General features: G+C 56.2%; 1 protein-coding gene across 5 annotated transcripts in view; it reads left to right on the forward strand.

The window, feature by feature from the left end:
* CRISPLD2 (cysteine rich secretory protein LCCL domain containing 2) overlaps positions 1-18,826 on the forward strand; it is a 124,126-nt gene that overhangs the window by 17,517 nt on the left and 87,783 nt on the right. For all 5 annotated transcript variants that reach the window (XM_028093632.2, XM_028093655.2, XM_028093641.2 and 2 more), the window contains exons 2-5: positions 8,483-8,798; positions 13,079-13,197; positions 15,685-15,817; positions 16,285-16,400. In XM_028093632.2, coding sequence (XP_027949433.1) covers positions 8,559-8,798; positions 13,079-13,197; positions 15,685-15,817; positions 16,285-16,400 — 608 coding nt within the window. In that variant the 5' untranslated portion in view covers positions 8,483-8,558. The remainder of the gene's footprint in view (positions 1-8,482; positions 8,799-13,078; positions 13,198-15,684; positions 15,818-16,284; positions 16,401-18,826) is intronic.

Raw genomic sequence — 18,826 nt, forward strand, 5'->3', positions numbered from 1 at the left:
TTTTGTTCGGTCTTGAGCTCTGCCTGTGTCGTTGCATGCTGATGGGCTTTCAAAGCCTATCACCATCGACTGTACCTCCCCCGCCAATTGATGCTCCTCTTTGCATTTGGAATAAAAGCAGGACTCACCATGGTCTTCCAGGCCCCTGGCCACCTGGCACTGCCCTCCTATGTGACCCCATTTCCTCCCAGCTCCACAGCTTTGTGCCTGTCCTCGGTCATGCCAAGACAGGGGCCATCCTGAAGCCTTTGACCTTGTGGTCCCTGCTGTCTGGGGTTCCCCTTCCTTGTGATTTGAGCGAGACCTTGCTGTCCACCCCAGCCAGAGTGGTCCCTGTCCTTCCTCTGCCTGGAGTTACCCTCCCATTCCCCGGGCGGTTTTCTCACGCCTTCTGTCTTTGTCTGTTAGCTGTGATGTCTCCTCCCTCTCTCGAGGCCGACTGTCTTGCTTGCTTGCACATGCGAAGGACTCCGTGGCCACCCAGGGGCATGCCCTGGGATTTCCGTCTGCACGGCGGTGTGGAGGTTCCATAGCCTGGTCCTGTAGGATTCTTGAGCCGTGTGTCTTTGAGCTTGGTTCAGAGCCAGGGGCCGTGACTCACCGTTACAGATACCACCGGATACCACGAATCAGGCATTTCAGGCAGGAGGCTGGTGCGGGTGCCGTCAGCCCCGTAGCCCGGAGCAGAAAGGATCTGAGATGCCTGAACTCACCAGGAGGAAGGAAAGACAGTCAGTAGACAGCCCCAGAACCACTTCTTACCCTCCCTTCTCGATCCATGTGAGCAAGTCAGGGCCTCATTGTCCCCCTTGAGGACCTGGAAAATCAGAGGCTGAGGGACCTTTCGGGCGGCACGAGGCTCTACATGGTGAGGCCACAATTCAAACCCGGGTCTGACCTGACATCCACGCTTTTCCTCACGGCCCTGGAGCAGTCCGTGGGAGCCCACGGTTTCCTGATGTTTATCTGAAGCTTTGCTAAACCTCCACACGTGGGCAAGAAGGCAGGTGAGGGGCCCCTGGAGTCAGATACCGGGTATTTTGAGAATGTATTGATTCATTATCCAGTCATTTTAAAATGGCTCTTCTTATCTACTGTCTTGGTTTATATTAAACACATCTGGTTTTTAATTTTTTTTTTTTTTTTTTTGCAAAATGAGCTCTCTTCTCCTTTTGCCTAGGATTTTGTATATTTTCCACATAGTATTTAAGAAATTGAGGGACGCCTTCCTTGGTGGCTCAGTTGGTTGAACGTCCAACTCTTGATTTTGGCCTGGGTCATGATCTCGGGGTTGTGAGATTGAACCCCACTTTGGGCTTCACGCTCAGGGTGGAGTCTGCTTGAGATTTTCTCTCTCTCCCGCTCCCTCTGCCCCTCTCCCTGCTCTTCCTCTCTCCCTCAAATAAATAAATAAGGAAAATCTTAAAAAAAAAATTGAGGGGCACCTGGGTGGCTCAGTCAGTGAAGCATCTGCCTTCAGCTCAGATCATGATCCCAGGGTCCTGGGATGGAGTCCTGCATCGGGCTCCCCGCTCAGCCAGGAGCCTGCTTCTCTCTCTGCCCCTCCCCCCAGCTTGTGCTCATGCTCTCTCACTCTCGCTCGCTCTCTCTCTGTCTGAAATAAATAAATAAAATCTTAAAAAAAAAATCAAATGGGTTTTGCATAGGCTCTTCTTGGCCATCTGTCTTCGGTTGTGGACGGCCAGGGCTGGGGGTGGGGAGGCTGCAGGGAAGGGAAAAGGCCTGCCTCCTACTGTGTCCAGCCCTAATCCTGTGGGGAAGAGTTTAAGGAAAACTGGATCCCATCGAGGAGGGGAGATCTCCTCTCCACACATCCCGGGTGTCTGGTACTCACCCAGATCCTCGTCCCTGGAGGTTCTGGCCAGTCCTGGGATCTGCCCCAGACATGCTGGGGTGTCCCTCCTCCCCCCTCCCAGCCATGGCTTCATTCCTCGAATTTTGGGTGGTTTGTGGGTATGACTGTGATCTGCCCTTGGCCCCACTCACATTTTGAGTTCCCCTCTGTGTTTCCGAGGAAGAGCAGAGCGTGGGGCACCCCTGGCCTTTCGGGTTAGCTGCTGTCACATGGGGCGGACGTGTTCCTGAATGAGCCTGGCTGACATGGGCGGGAGGTTAGAGCTGCCCTGCCCTGACTTTTTGGAGAGCTCACCTTCGGGCCAGCAGCAAGAGTGTGACGATACATCGGCACTCGCAGACATTCTGTGTGACTGTGAGCAAGTGGCTTCTCTGGAGCCTCTGTTCCCTCACCTGTAGGACAGGGTCCTTGCGGCCATGACCCCATCAGCCTGTGGAGTACGGGAGTGGAGGGCCCACTGCGGGGTCACATCCAGAACGGCTGGCTATGGTATTTGTGATAAATGTTTGTGGAGCAGTTAATACTCTCTGGGGTGTGAACTGCAACATGACTCAGGGCCAGCCAGCGGTGGGCTGGCACCGGCTCCTTGCATTTTGTTAAATTTTCAGAGACCACCCTTAAACGTCAAATGACATGAACTTATTGTTACATAAGTCCTCTTTACAACGAAGGTAATGAAAGCTCAGAACTTACTCTGTCACAGCCTTCTCCCACACTTCACTGTCATCTCTGCCCGTGAGGTGATCGGTGCCTGTTCCATCCCTGTGGCGGAAAGACCACACAATGATGTGCCATCTTGTGTCTTTCCAGAAATTCCACTGTCAGTGATCTCACACGGGTTGCTTGAAATTGGCCACCGTGGGAATGTTTGTCCTGAGGGACCTGACAAACACTACATATCAGGGTGATTTTATTTTTTTTATTTTTTGGAGTGTCGGTGTTTGGACATTTACCAGCATACACTGGTTCCAGCTCTCAGCAGGTGCACAGTATGGTGGGAAAGGCAGATAGTATGAGCAGACGCGATGCAGCCATGGTGGGATCTAGGGCACCTACGGTTTCTTGACTCAGCTAAGGCTGAGCCCTGGAAGGAGCACGTCGGCCCTCATGGCACGTGAACTGGGTCATTGTCATCAGTGCAAATGACCATGAACATACGTACGGGCTGTTCCTGCCCAGAGAGTCAACATTAATGCCCCAGACCTGGTTCCTTTTTATTGTTTTGATTTTTAAAATTTTTAAGTAGGCTCCACGCCCAATGTGGGGCCCTGAAATCACGACCCCGAGCTGGCCAGTCTTCACGACGGTTCATGACATCTCGGAACCTGCTTCCCCAGAAAGCTGGGGAGAAAGTGGCCATGGCTCAAGGCACGTCTTCAGTAAAGTGTGTTTCGAATTTAGGGGACAGTTTTTAAACACTGCACGCATTACACATTTAATATGTTGTTTAAAAATTAGATTTTTGTATCAAGGCAGAGGTGGGGCTCTGAAATACTGTAATGAAGAGAGAATGGTCTTTATTCCCCATCATTAATCCTGGGCTTCTAGAAACTTCTTCACACACTGCCTCTGTGGCGCATGTAGCATTGTCATCCTCATTAAAATAGCTAACACTTATGAAGCACCCATGTTCATGATCTCGTTTGCTCCTCATCACACAGCTCATCCCCTGACCCTAACCAGGCCAGGTGGATGAAGCCCTGCTCCTCAGATGAAAGGACGCTGCTTTCTGGAAGCTTCCTGGCACTGAAGCACGTCCGCAGACCTGCCTGGCTTATTGACCGCTGAATCGCTGAGGTCAGACAAGCCCTGTGATTCCCGTCTACCATATAGACGTGGTGGCCGGGGCCCAGAGCAGGGACATGCTGTGCCCAAGCCACGCAGCCAGCTAGGGGCTGCGTCGGGAGCTGACTCAGCTCGGTGTTCCCGGAGGACCCGCACCCTGCACTGTCCTTCAACGGCTCTCCTGACTTCCTCAGGAGGATGCAACCCACACATTCCTTTCATAAATATTTATTGAACACCGACGTGTCAGATGTCAGCGATTCAGCGGCGAACAAGCCCGACAGGTCTGGTTGGGGCGTGATTCAGCCGTGACCCTGGAGATGAATCGTAGCCGAAAGAGCAGGAATCAATTGGGCTGGCCCGGGGCAGGGAGGAGGCAGATTGGGGCCATGGGATGAGCTGTGAGAACAGCATGTGCAGGAGGGAAGAGCTTTGGCACAGCTCAGAGCTGCCGGCCGACAAACGCAGTGCTGAGATTCATCTTCCTGGCAGACGCTCCCAAACACGGGCAGAGCCCTGGTGGCATGACGCATGGAGCCCCACGTGTACTCCCTTTCTGTCACTTGCTCCCGAGAGGCAGGATTAGGGGTGGCCTTGCCTAGGAGGTAACCCTGAGGAGACGCCATTGCTAGATTGGGAACACGGGGGTCTGCTGATCCTCTCCGGGTCCACACAGCCCTGGCGGGGCGGCGGGGCAGCTGCAGAGCGGATACCCCGACCATGGGCTGAAAGTCCCCCATGCTTTCAGAAAGCTGGATTTCACGTCTCGGCTCCACCTCTAACGGGCTGCATAGCCTCGCCAATACCAAGCAGTGTCTCCTGGACTCAGTTTTCTTTCCTCTAAAATGGGGTCAGAAACCGCCACCTCCCTGGTGGGCTCCAGGTGCGTTTAGGAGCCCTGGGCAGTGTTGTAGGAAGTTGATTCCCTGTGGCTTTCGTTAGCCAGGCTGGGTCTTGCCGTGGGCCCTGGGGCCTGAAAGCGTCGTTGGTCCCCCTCCCCACCTCCCTGGGGGCCTGACATCTGGCACGTTCTCAGGAGTCCTGTCTTGGCTTGGGTTTGCAACTGTGGCAAAGGAGTGCCAGAGCTTCTGGAGAGCGTTTCGGCTGCACTGTTCAGCGGTCCGCGACGTGTGTCTCCAGCCACTGGAGACAGGCCGGGGGTGACAGAGTGGAGGAGGCCTTCTCTAGAAACGAGGTTTGCCAAGCCTCGGAAAACCAGGAGTCCAAAGAGTGCTCTTCAGAGAGCATCTGTTGATGTCAGGGGTCGGAGGTCAGCTCGCCACGTGGGAGTTACAGGCACAGTGATGGAGGGAGGTTGGGTGCGTGCCAGGCCTGGCGATGGAGGCGTGTTTTGGTGAAAGGTCACCATGATGTAAGGTTTTAGTCCCCTGGGGGTGACACACAGGTGTCCTCTAACCGCCAGGAATCACCATCTGACCTGGAGGCCGGCATGGACGGGGCTGCTGCTGGAGACTGGGCTGTCGCGGGGCCCCCTCCCCTGCAGGCTGGTGCCGGGCACTCCTTCGGGAAGCCCACTCTCAGGGAGACAGGGCAGCGTAAGGAAAGGGTCCTGGGGCGGGATGGGCTGTGTCCCAGCGCTCAGTTTTTGCTCCCCCGCTGTACAACTTTGGGCTCTTCCGGACACTGCAGAGGCCTCAGTCTCCTCCTCTGTAAAATGGAAGCAGTAGAACCCAAGACCATCAGGTGGGTGAGAGGAGAAATCCAGGGACCGGTGTGCGGTGGGGTCTCCCTCAGTGTCAGCCTCCCTGGTTGGTGGGGGACTGTACTTGTCCCTGGGAAGCCCCGAGCAGCCTCGGACAGTGCACGCGTCTCATTTGAAGAAAGGGTTTAAATTGTCTGATGGTGGGTGGGAAAGGGGCTGAAGTGTCTAGGCCCCAAGTTCTGGTTGAGCTGTTGGGGCGGCAGAGGCTGGAGGGGCCGCGCAGGCCCAGGGTGCTGGTGATGCCCCGGGGAAGTGGGCCTTGGCCTCCTGATTTACCTCGCACCCCGCCCCTCGCCCGCCCCCTTCCCCACAGCGGCCAGTGGGGTATTGGGACCGCAGCCCTGTTCATGCAGGATTTTCTCATGCTTCTGGAGGCCGAGCCCCCGCTGCGGGCAGCCCTGCTGGGCCTGTAGACGCTGCCTTCCCCCTGTGGGTCCTCCCTCCGTGGGGTCTGCATCCCAATCTCCCCTCTCATGATGACAGCCGTCAGATTGGACCAGAGTCCACCTCGTGACCTCATTTTACCTTAATGACCTCTTTAAAGGCCCTGTCTCCAAATACAATCACATTCTGAGGTTCTGGGAGTCAGAACCCCAGCCTGTGAATCTGGGGGGGCCCCAGCTCAGTCCAGAGCAGCACCGCGCAGGGTCCCGGGAGGAGAGCCTCCGGCCCCTCGTCCTCATGGTTCTGCTAGAGCCTTCGGTGTTGTCCTGCAGCCCGGACTTAGCAGGAGTGGCACGATCTGGGTCTCAGTCCCCCCCCGCGAGGACCCCAGGTCCCCCGAGCTCTGGCCAGGCCAGGCCGCTCTCAGAACCAACGGCGCTCTAGGCGTGCTTCCCCTGTGATGCTGTGAGCGGCGCGACCCAGGGCATGTCTGCGTTTCCCGGGGGCTCACTGGCTGAGGTGAGGCTGAGGAGGCCCTCGTGTCTTGTCCTTTGTGTTCACCTCCGTGGGGAGCGTGTGACCAAACCCCGGAAACAGTGCTCCCAACTCAAAAGCTGCCCTTGAGGCTTTACAAATTCTCTGTGCGGCCGTGCAGACAAGGACCCTCCTACAAGTGCTGGGCTCAGGCGGCCCCATCAAGTGCACAGTGAAGGCGGCTTGTCTTGTCTTTAGGAATAGGGTCTCACTGGCTCAAGAGAACACGCTGGAAGGGTGCACGTGGAACCAGCAGTTGCTTCCTTGTCTTTTCATGCTTTGGCATTTTGTTTTCTTTTATTAACTGATATTTTTAAAAACGAGAGACGTCCAAAGGATAGCATGGGCTCCCCACCCAGGTCTGGCCCCTGCGCCCACCCTCCTTGGGCTACCGCTTTGCAGTTCTTCCCAACTCAGCCTGTTCCCCTAAAGTGAACAGAGGTGGACAGTTTGCCCTATCTGCTTGAGATTTTAAAAATACAAATAATATGTTAAAGGTTGAGACAAGGTCCCTCATATTCTCCTTCCCAGTTCCCCATCCCTCACCCTGGAGTCAACCAGCACCACGAACTTGGTCTGGTTCAGGGGTGGTTTTACTATATAACCCCCCATGTACACATATGTACACACAGACACATGTATACAATATGCACATATAATAGACACACGTGTATGTGTGTCTGTACCCATATGTACCCGTAAGTTATACGAACCGTGGTCTGTATGTTTTAAAGTTGGCGTAAATAGGACCATTAGTGTTACATTCTCCAACTTACTTTTCTAACCCAACTTTGGATTTGGGATTTACGTATGCTGACGTTCACACGGCTCTAGGTTGTTCCTTTTCCCTGCTGTGTAATACTCCACCCGACTGCCCCACCGTCTATTTACCTGTCCCCCCCATGAGAGTCGTTTGAATGGGGCCCACCGGTGATTTGAGCCCCACCCAGGCTTTAGTCCAGTGGAATCACAGTTGAGTCCTAGGAGCAGTTCTGCTTCATGCCTTCGGGGGTGAGTCCTAGGAGCAGTTCTGCTTCATGCCTTCGGGGGTGAGTCCTAGGAGCAGTTCTGCTTCATGCCTTCGGGGGTACCCTGGCCCTGAAGCTGCCGAGGCGGAGAGTGCCACAGACCCCGTGACGTCGTGACGCCCGGTGGGTGCTCCGTGACGTGGGTCTCTGCTCTTGCTGTGTCACCAAGGGCAGTCCAGCGTCAGTGTCTTGGCATCTCCGTCAGCCTGGCCTTCTGCAGCTGGGAAATGTTCATATATGGCGGTGCGACTAATCCTGGAGAGGAGTCGGGACCACAGGGGTCTGCATTACTGGTTTGATTCCCAGTGGGGCAGGCGAGTGCACACACGGCCTTCTGTGCCGTCCAGTCCCCGGGGCTCTGCCCCAGAGGGAACTCCCCTGGAGGGAGGCTGCTCTCACCCAGTCTGGAGAATGCCGGGCCTCCCTGCTGGATGGTGGTTATTTTTGTCTGAAGCTCCGTCAGGACCCTGGAGAGTTGCCAGGGTCAGAGTGGGAACTGCCCTGTTCCCATGGCTCCTTGGCTCCATGCTCTGACTCGCACTCTGCCTCCCTGCCCCTCTGCGCCGTGCCCCTGCTGATGCCTCTGCTGGATGTTGTCTTGCAAACCTAGCCAACTCAACCGATGAGAGCGGGTTGCAGCTCGTGTGGGGGAAGACCGAAGGAGCCTTGATGGAAAGACACGGCCCCTCAGGGTCCCAGGCGGGTCAGCACCCCGGCGGGGTTCTGCAGCCCCTTCCTCCAGCTCCTCGCCCTCAGTCAGCACTGCCCCGCAGGTGGGGACTGTGGTTTTCCTCGCCTCTCGCCCCAGCCCGAGTGGGAGCTCCCCGGGGCGAGGCGCAGTGTCTATAGCACAAACTACATGCCCAGGAAAGCTCCCGTGACTGACGGACTCTCCCTTGGAGGTGAATCAGAGGGGAGATGTGTGAATAAACACACTCTTTCAAGCCCTGCCTGTCCTCTCGGACACTCTGTGACCGTCTAGGGAGAGAGGAACCAGGGTAGCTCCACCTCTTCTGTCTGTGGGACCTCGGTTACTGAGCTTCTGGGAGTCTCGGGTTTCAAGTGGGGAGAGCTGTTCACTGCTCAAGCTCACGCTGGAGCTGGTTTAAGACTGATCGACTTCTCCCCCCACTGCCCTCTGCTTTCCTTCAGAGCTTCCGTGCCCCAGCACTGCCTCAGGAGCCCAGCCTGCTTGGTCCCCCTAGGTCCTCGCTGCCTGCGTGGCACCATGATCTGTGTCCTGAACAGAGTCGTCCCCTTGGGGCTGGTGCTGCTGGTCTGCGGAGCCCAAGGCTTTTTCCTGCCCAACGTCACCTACTTGGAGAAGCTGCTCAGCAAATACCAGCAGGACAAGCCCCACTCCCGGGTCCGGAGGGCCATCCCCAGGTCGGACAAGGAGGAGATCCTCATGCTTCACAACAAACTGAGGGGCCAGGTGTACCCCCCGGCCTCCAACATGGAGTACATGGTAAGCACTTCCTCTGGCCCCATCTGCCGCCCTCCTCCGTCTGAGCAGCAACGGGGCCGAGTCCGTGAGAGATGGGGTGTCTGTCAGCGAGGGGCTGGCAGAGAGGGGACAGCGGAGGGTCTCCCGTGAGCCTGGGGAAATCCCACGCGTAAGGAGCAGAGGGGCAGTCGGCCCTCCAAGCCCATGCCTCCGGCCCCACGTCCATGCACGCCCCTCTGTTTCTGCTAGCACCGCTTCCCGTCCTGCCAGCCCTGTGACACACCTGCTGCTTTTCTCCCATTTTATAGACTAGGAAACTGAGGCCCGAGGTCAGAGCTGGTAGTGGCAGAACAGACTGCAGGACCCAGGCTTGCAGCCATCATCCCATGCCCATTTTAAACCCTGGCACCCCCACTGCCCCTGCCCGCTTCCTGTCTGCCCAGCCTGTCCTCCCAACACCTCGATCAGCCCTGGGGCTTCTCACCTCCCACGTTGTCCCCTGCTGGCCTGCCCTGAGCCCTGCCTCCTGTGCCCTTCCTGACCTTCAGCAAGCCTGTCTCCTGCTCAGGAGCCTCAGGGCCCTCTGTGACCAGGATGCAGCCCAAATGCTCCTGCCTGGCGCTGGAGGCCCTCGATCACGAGCTCATCTGTCCTGAGAGGCCACTCGGTGTTCCCCCAAGTTGCTGCCAGGCCCTCCCTCCCCCAGGAGCCCTGTCCCCACCTCGTGCCTTATCCTGTTGTAAGCAAGCCTCACTCAGGACCCAGCTCCTCTCCCTCCTTTGGACTCTACTGTCCCGTTTCATGGTGCCTTGGGCTCTGATATAGGGGGTGCTTGTGATCAGGGAGCACCCCACGTGCCTGGGAGCCCCTCAGTGTCGCCGTCTCTGCCCTCACCAGGTGGCCTGTTACCAGCTATAGGGCAGATGAAAGGCTTGCCTTTCTGTGCAGACACCCTTGGAGCAAGGCTGTCCTTTGGGAACTCGTTATGAAACCATTTCTTCTTTCCCTCAAGAACATGGCCCAAGCATTTACTCTGAAGGGGTTGTGCTAATCTTAGGAGGAAGAGTAATGTATCAGCAGCTGGAGCAGGCCTTTTTAGGGTTAAAGATGTAGAGAATTAGAATTCTTGGTGGCTTTGGGTGTGGACTCTTCCCCCATCCTTCCCAAGACCTGGCCCGGTCCCCGGGGGGGGGGGGGGGGAGAGGACACTCTCCACCTCTCTGTATGGGTCGGCCTGCCTCCTGGGCCGCATCCCACCCCAAGGCCCTGTATGGTGCCCAACAAGGAGCTTGACTGAGCCCCAAACCCCGGGGATCCTGCCTCCTGTCGGGAACAGGCTCAGTTTACGCTGGTCTTCATGTCTCCACTCTGTGCTTGTCCAGGGCTGTATGGAAGTTTCGGTGCAGTGAGCAGGGCTCACATAGGCAGCAGGGGACGTCAGTGTAGCCTCTCACGAGCCTGCCATGCTTTCCTGTCTGTTTATTTTGTGTTATTTCAGGATTAGAGCTGGGATCTGGGTCCTTAGGTCTAAATGGCCTGCCTGTCAGGGAAGCTGAGCCTTCACTGGTGTTGTTGGTGACGCCTCTGAGCAGGGGCCCCGAGGCAGGGGAGATAGCACGAGGCCCAGCTCCTCCACCCCAGGCCTGCCCGTCTGTTCCGGTCTCCACCCAAACAAGGGGCACTCATTTGAGAAATTATCTTGAAAATCCAGCTTCCTGCTCAGCCGTGCCTGCTGGGGCTTCGGCCGTGGTCCTTTTGAAATAGCCTTAGCCCTGAAAGGCGGACATTAAAACTCCAAAGAGTTGAGACACCCTATTTTGAGGTTTTATAGGTGACTGGGCTCTGGAGCCAGCCTGCCACTTGGTAGCTGTATGACTCCAGGCGGATTAGTTAGCCTCTTTGTGTTCAGGTCTCCTCACCTGCACAATGGGGACAATAAAAGTACCTTTCTCATAGGATTGTTTGGAGGAGTCGATGAGATAATGCGTAAGTGCTAAATAAATGTTAACTATACTGTTGCTGTTTCTATTTTAGTGACTTATTACTTTAGTGGAGTGGGACCAGCGCTTGGTGACAGCATATGCAGAGCAAGATGAGACCCCTGGGAAGCCAGATAAAGCTGGGTTGTTAAAGTTCTAACTTCCTGCTGTGTGACCTTTGGCGAGTTACCTAACCTCTCTTAGCCTCAAGGGTTTTTTTTGTCTGCAACAGTGGGAAAATATAACTTAACCTCAAGGGCTTATTCTGAGAATTAAATAAGAAAGTGGTGCTAATAATGTTCTCTGGCAAGTGGCAGGTGTTCAGGTACAGGGCCTAACCCTGCTCCTGGCATGTAGTAGGTGCTTGAGAAAAGTTAATTTCCTTAATATCCAGGTACCGTTTACTGAGAGCTGCTCGGTACCTTGCCTGGGGGCTTGAGGCCTGCTCATTCAACCTTCCCCCAAATCCTTTTCTGGCGGCATCATTAGCCTAGATGGGGAAACAGGCTCAGAGAAGTGAAGCCACTTGTCCACAGTCACACAGCCAGCAAGGGGCAGAGCCTGGCCCCGCACTCTCACCAGTGCCCCCCACTGCCTGGTTCTTTCCCTCTTTCTTGCCCCAGTCATCCCTTTGGAGGGTAGAGAAGGTTCACCTGTGCCTCTCTGAGGTCCTACTATGTGCCAGGCACAGCTGGAGCCAACAGAAGGGTGGGAGGTGAAGGGCGGGCCCAGAAGGAGGCGTCGAAAGCAGGGAGGGGAGAGCTAGGTCCTTGTTTGGCTGCGTCCTCTACCTCCAGCCAGAATTTCAGATGCCCTTAACCCCCAGAGATCGGCCAGGGCCCTCCTTACAGCCCTCCCCGCTGAGCTGCAGAAAATGTTATGGACGCGGACCAAAGGCACACAAGGTTCACGTTGATTAGAATAAACAGTGAACTTCTGAGAAGCTAGTGAGCCTCGGGGTGGGGTCAGCGCCTGCACACACTCTGCCCTGCCTCCCTGGACTCTGGGAAGGGCCTGAGCTGGCCCCGGCCAGAGGGATCCTGGTGTTCTCTCCTGTCTCCACGGCCCTCCCCTCGCAGTGGGTGGTGCCTGTTCCTGCATGGAGCATCAACGGGGGCCTGCTTGGAGATGGAGCCACCAAGTTGGTTCGGGCAGTTTATTGGGGAGGGGGTGATGCACAAGTCCAGCAGACAGGAGGGAGGAAGTCCAACATCACAGTATACTATGGGGTCTCCCGGTGGGAGCGGGGGCTTGGATCTGCTAAGTAAAGAGAGCAGCAGGAGGATCACCCACCCAAAGGCAGGCCTGTCCCCACCCCACTTCAGGCTGTCCCGGGCTTGGGAGAAGGATCCCAGGCAGAAGCAACACAGTGCTCGGAGGGCACATCAAGAGAGGAGTCCGATGTCCGAGTGTACCCAGAACATCCACGGCGGCCGAAATGGGGGTTGCGTCCAGGGGTGTGACCCAGGTCCACAGAGGCATCTGCCCTAGGCCAGGACTCACCCTGGATGTTCCACAGTCTCTGGCATTGAGGCCGGAAAGAGGTGGCTGGGCAGGAGGTTGGGGAGGTGCTCGGCTTCATCATGTTCCGTCCTGGGGGCCTGCAGTTAGCGCTGTGAGTGTCCCGTTCCAGGCCAGGTCCCAGGGCTCTGCCTGACCGTCTTCCCATGAGCACCTCCTGTGTGTCGGGGGCTGGGGCGCCCCCAAGAGGGAACAGCGCCTGCCCACCTGGCAACCAGGAGTAGAACGGACAGCAGCTGACCGAGGGCAGTGAGCCCTGCTGCTTTGTTCACCGTGTTCCTTCCTGGGGAGTTACTTGCGTCCCTGGGCCGGCGGGGAGGCAGGACGGGCGGTGCAGCCTGTTTCAGATCCTCTGGCCCAGACCCTGCCCTTGCGCCCCCGGGATGGGCCGGGAGGGAGGCATTTCTTGCTCCTTTTCTTTTTAGAACAGTAAAATGCACAAAACATAAAATTCACCCTTTCGACCGCTTTTAAGCATACAGTCCTGTGGTGTTCAGCATGTTCACAGGGCTGCGCCGAGGGCACCCCCAGGCAAGGGGCTTGCCTCAGCATCCCGGGCAAGTGGGAGCCCAGAGCAGGAACTGCGAGGACCGCCGTGGGCCGGGCTGCTCTGAGTTCTTTGCTGCCCTGCCCCTCCCCGCTTGCCGGGTCAGGAGCCCGTCCAACATCTGCATGGAACCCAGTGTCCGAGAACGGAGACCTGGCCCGGGCTCCGCGGGGAGCCCATGCGGGGGCTGTGGCTGCAGGTTTCATTCTTACACCATCCCTGACCCTGGCGGCCCATGTCTCCTCTCCCTGCAGACCTGGGACGAGGAGCTGGAGCGGTCGGCGGCAGCGTGGGCTCATGAGTGCCTCTGGGAGCACGGGCCCACCAGTCTGCTGGTGTCCCTCGGGCAGAACCTGGCCGTCCACTGGGGCAGGTAAGAGCTGCCGCGGTCCCCCCTCGCTTGTGAACTGGCCGCCCCTGCAGAGCACCTACTGTGTGCTGGGCTTGGTGCTCGCTGTCCGTTGTCGCGGGTAAGACCTCAGGATCCCCCATGCCCGTCTATATGTGGGGAAACAGGCTCAGTGCCCAGGGCCACTTCCAAGTAATTGGCAAAATGGATGTGAGCCTGCTTGTTGGCTCCAGACACTGGTCACCAGGCTTGGGGTTTCTAGCTTGGGGGTTCCATCCCACTTCCTTGAAAGGATTCTTGAGCCTGTTGCGGCAGGGAGCTGGCCGGGCGAGCTGGGAACATGGGGATGTTGCTCAAGCAGTGCTGGTTAGAGTGTCTTCTCTGCCCCGGCACGTCTGGGTTCTGCTCCTTCTCCAGGCCCAGCCAGGTTCCACCTGGCGAGCAGCTGTCCCTCACCTTCCCCTCCTCGTCCGGCCATTGGGAGGCTCACCCTTACCACCCAGGCCCCCTTGCCCGGAGGAGGCTCTTGAGCATAGTCTCTAAGATGCATGCATCTGAGCACCCACCTGGCTGAGGGCTGGTTTCCTTAGGGGACATGGGGAATATGCCTTCTGGCTGGTGCAGACGCACCAACCAACCAGACAATGTGCTGTGGACGCAAGTCCTCCGGGGCCGAACCCAGGGCTGGCCAGGGGCTCAAGGCCCACTTGTGCTTTGCCGGCATCATTGAAAAGTTAGACCAGACTTGAAGTATCCCCTTAAAGTACAGGTTGCCTGACTTGCACCCCAGATATTCCCCAGCTCTGTAAACACCTGCGTTCAGTGTGGCTGCAAATAGTCAGCTTCCTTTAGGTCAGTGCCTTTCCAGGACAGAACCTGAGCAGGTGTCATGAGGGGTCCAGACGTCACAGAAGTGAATTAACACCTGTTTTTTTTTTTTTTTCCTCCTTCTGGTGAATTCTGCTTTTTGTAAAATCAGTCTTCCAGTAGCATTAAAAGAAAATGTCTACAGGGAGAAAACCCATCATTCCATTGGCCTGGCTCAGCAGCCAGAATATTCCTGGACTCCTGTGTAGTATCTGGCTGTGGGCCGGCATATTTTTACTTCGTGGTAACGATGGCCAGGACAGCTTTTAATTCTTTCCCCCCTTCTTATATGGTATCACACGGTTCTTCTATTCTGTAGCATCATTGTCAAGGCTGCCTTCGGGCCATTGAGCCGACAGGCCGAACGTTAGCCATTCTTGGATCTGGTCTTGCTGTTGCTGCATCAGGCTTAGTGCTGGGACTGATGGTGCCGGGGGCATAGAGAGCTTGCCCCTGCGGGATGCTGAGTGCCAACCTGCTTTCCCAAAGAGCCCCCTTCGTTCTCCGGGCCCTTGTGGCAGCCTGGCCGTGGCACTCCGGGGAATCAGACGGGCACGGGTGTCCCCACACGGCCCTGTGGCTCCGTGGTTCTGTGGCGGCCAGCGTCCTTCTCCAGGCAGGCCCTGGCCACATCACTGACCACCACCGTGCACTCTGGGCTCTGACAGTAATTGTTACAAGACCTCTAACTGCCCGGCTCACCACAGTGCTCTCAGAAATGGCCAGACCCCTCGTGTCTTCTCTCTTTATCGAAACCGCTTTGTTTACACTTGCTGGTGATGCTGACCAGTGATTTGTGTCCAGTTTATTTTCTTTCCTGGGAAGAAAGCAGCGATGCCAACCTGGTGGATGGGGCCGAGCAAGGGGGCTGTGGCCACCCACGGTGATGACCAGGGTGGGGGTGAGGGAGGGCTCAGGGGATCAGATCCTAAACAGGAAGTTTTGGAAAGGGTTTGCCCAGGTGACACCAGGGCTCTGCATCCTGCAGGTTTCTACATCTTCAGTTCATTTTCTACCTTTTGTCTGAGTCCTTGGGTACCCCTCCGGCAGCTGAGGAATGAAGCCAGCCACGATGATAGAGAAACATGAGCCTCTAGGCTCTTCTCCGGGGGTGATGGGGACCCATGTGCCCTGTCCCCCATAGCTGGCTATTTTGCAGCTTTCAGACCTTCCTCGGCATTCCTTCTGTGCATTACCTGGACAGTTACTTACTCACTGTTTTTCTCTGCACTGACTTTAAAGGGACTCACGTTTTCAATCAAGTTGTGTTTTAACAATCATATCTGGGAAATCGGGGGTTCGTGGGCTACGTGTATTTCCCCAAATGTACATGGGCATAAATACATAATAGTAATATAAACAATGACTCACTGGGGGCCAGGCAAATGTTTCCTGCACACACAGGTGGCGTGTGGGCCACCCAGGGAAATTCCTGGAACCCAGGCACTCCGGGGATGCCCAGGCGAGCTCCTTGCCAATTTGGGTTATAGGCACTTACAGCAAATGCTGGACAGGATTTGGGGCTGTTTACCCACAGCAGCCCCCTTCTCCAGCCCGCCCCGTGGGTGGCTGTGCCGTGAGCTGCGGTCTCGGTCTATTGGGTGTGTGGTGGCCCGGACATAACTAGCTGATCTGCCATCTCAGGTACCGCTCTCCCGGCTTCCATGTCCAGTCCTGGTATGACGAAGTGAAGGACTACACCTACCCCTACCCCCACGAGTGCAACCCCTGGTGTCCGGAGAGGTGCTCTGGGCCCATGTGCACCCACTACACACAGGTAAATCCCCGAGGCCCGAGCTGAGACCTCAGCCCAGCACCCTCAGACCCCATCACTCATCTATCTGGTCCTGCAGGACTGCTACCCAGTTGGAAAACTGCTCTGTCATTACCATAATATTTTCCTTTAATTGGGTATTATTTAAAGTACGGCTGCTGGGCTGAGCTTGGGTTTGTGATACAAGCACAGAAATGGGGAGTAAGCGCTAGAAACTTGTATGGCAGTTTTCCATCGCTAGCACATTTTCCTCGTGTGTGGTTTGTTTTTGTTTGGGTGTGTGTTGTGTGTGTGTATGTGTGTGTGTGTTTAACAAACATGGATCTTCGGGGGGTTAGGGAAAAAATCTGGTCCTTCACCCCTTCACAACATACACCCCTTTAGCGCCAGCACCCTGGAGATCCAGGCCAGACTATGTTGCCCCGCTCTGCCCTGTCCCTGGCTCTGACACGTGGATGTCATCTTTTCAGATAGTCTGGGCCACGACCAACAAGATTGGCTGTGCTGTGAACACCTGCGAGAGGATGAACGTTTGGGGAGATGTTTGGGAGAATGCGGTCTACCTCGTCTGCAATTACTCTCCAAAGTAAGAACAAGGACCACGGTTGTATGGGTTGGGATGTGTTTGCCTGACGTGGAGGACCCAACTAAAGTTGGCTTAAATGGTGAGGTCTTTTCATTAGTTCACATAACAAGACATGTAGAGATTGATGCATCCAGTTCAACTTAAAAGCTCAGCAGTGTCAGTGAGGACTCAAGCTCTTTCTGTTTCCTTGCTGTACGAGCCTATCCTCATGGTTCCAAGATGGCTGCAGAGCATCAGGCATCACATCTTCCCGAATTCAAGGGAAGAGAATGGTAGAAAAGGGCTTTCTCTTGGGCCTTTCTCAGCCCTGGCCCACTTTCTCCCTTTGTCACTGGCCAGAACTAGACCACTCACAGATCGGGGGTGGGGCACAAGATTTCCCTAATTGGCTTCAACCAATGAAATTGCCCAGTTGGCTTTGCAAGTCATCCTCTGGGACTCCCTGGGCAAATCAGAAGCCGGAATAGCTGTTGGCTGGCCAACCAGTGGGGTGTGCCATAGCGATATTCTTTTTTTTCTCTGAAAATATGCAGCAGGTAGCACTCTAGGAAACGCGTACATGCTAGACCTGGTTTTTGCATTTTTATGTAGTTTTATCTTCTAGAAAAGACCACATGGAGCCTCTGTGTCTCAGTGCCCTTCCTCCTCACAGCATCCTGATATCATGAGTGTGCCGTCCATCCCTCTTTTGACTCATTCACCTCCTTTGCTCATCAAATGCTGTGCTGCTTCTTGGACACTGCCCTCTCCGTGTGGCCTGTGGTTTGCACGCCGGCCATGGGGCTGGCCGTCACCTAGCGCCAGCCCCTGCACACAGTATGCCCTTGAGGCGTATTTGCTCAGTGATCGAATGAAATGAGGATGAGCTCGCTTAGCTGGTTTGGGTCAGCAGTGGCCATGAGGAGGTGGGATGAGAGGGAATTGCTGAGGTCAGGAGGAAAGTAGATGCTCTCCGTCAAGTGCCTGGCACGCCTGTGCTGGCCGTGTCTCGGAGCCCACAGGCCCGGCGTGAGGGCGGGAGGATTAGGCCATCGCTGCGGTGGAGGGGGGCACGCCAGCCCCGTGGAAGAGCGCTAACGCGCCCACGATGGTGGGATCCCTGGCAGAGTGGCCGGTGGGGCACGAGGGATATTTCAATTCCACTCTGTACAAAAAAGAAAAAAAACAATACACGTGAAGGTCCTATCAGAAACAGAGCTCTGCCTTTCTCAGCGCCCAGCTGTTTTCTTGAAAAAAAGAATAACGTATGGATGATCCACACTAGTCTTAAGTGTGCGGCCCGATAAATCCCACATGTGTCTGCGTGGGCTAGCCGGCGCGGGTGGCCATGACTGAGGCCCAGAGGCTGCGCGTCTCAGGTGGTGGCACAGCGGGGCCGGATGCCGGCGAGTCCCTTCCTCCCTGTGTCCTCACGTGGCCTTTCTTCAGACTCCCTAGTGTCTCCTCTTTTAGGGACACTAGTCCTGGGGGATTGGGGCCTTATCCCGTGACCTCATTTCACCTCACTTACCTCCTGGGAAGCCCCATCTCCACACACAGCCCCCCTGGGGGTTAGGGCTTCAACGCAGGAATTAGTGGGCAGCGGGGAGACACACATTCAGTCCGTATGATACGGATGTAGCCCTGTAACTACCACCCAGCTCAAGATGGAGCATATTTCCAGGGGCCAGAATGTCCCCCAGAGGGGCCACCATCTGACATCTGTCTGCATCGGTCAGCGTCTGGTTTGGACCCTCACGCGAATGGACCAGACATGTATGCCCTTTCGTGCCCAGCATCTGCTCAACACCGTGCGTTTGAGATTTATGCACAGTGTTGCCTGTTCAGTGGGCCATTTTGATTGCTGTGTGGTATCCGTGGCCTCTTTCCTCAAGAGTCCGAGCCCCTGGCCTTGCAGGGTGCTGAGCCAGGCACCACACCTTCCAGCACCAGCAGGGGCCCCTGACCTCCCTGGAAAGCCATCAGAAACGCCACCTGACAAGCTAGTTGATTCAGCAAACGCTCGCAGAGCACGCGACCTTCACCATGAGCGGGGCCCTTGTCTGAGGGCCTCCACGCCATCACTCTGTCACCGCACAACCTCCCGCTGGGGCCCCTGATACAGAGAAGGAGACAGAGGGCCAGAGCTGAGGGCAGCGGTGGGGTCATACGGCGGGCAGGGCTGGGGTCCAACTTGGGGAGTTGCCCTGGACTGCTCAGCGGAGGGAGGCTGAGGGAGGCCAGGGCCAGGCTTAGTTTAGTAGTGGGGCTCTGGATTGCCTTCCTGAGTGAACAGATGGGTGACCAACCAGGTCAACCCTGAAGGAAGTTTCTAGAAGGAATCACAGAGACTGTTCCCTGGTCACGCATGGCTCCAGCCTGTGTGCCAAAGGCCCAGGCTCTGGGAGAGGGGCTTGGGGACACCGCTCCGCACCTGCTACCTGGCC

The sequence above is a fragment of the Eumetopias jubatus genome, unplaced genomic scaffold (assembly GCF_037043125.1).
Source record: "Eumetopias jubatus isolate StellerSeaLion01/CBP00866 unplaced genomic scaffold, mEumJub1_p1.0 scaffold_10, whole genome shotgun sequence".
NCBI lineage: Eukaryota > Metazoa > Chordata > Mammalia > Carnivora > Otariidae > Eumetopias > Eumetopias jubatus.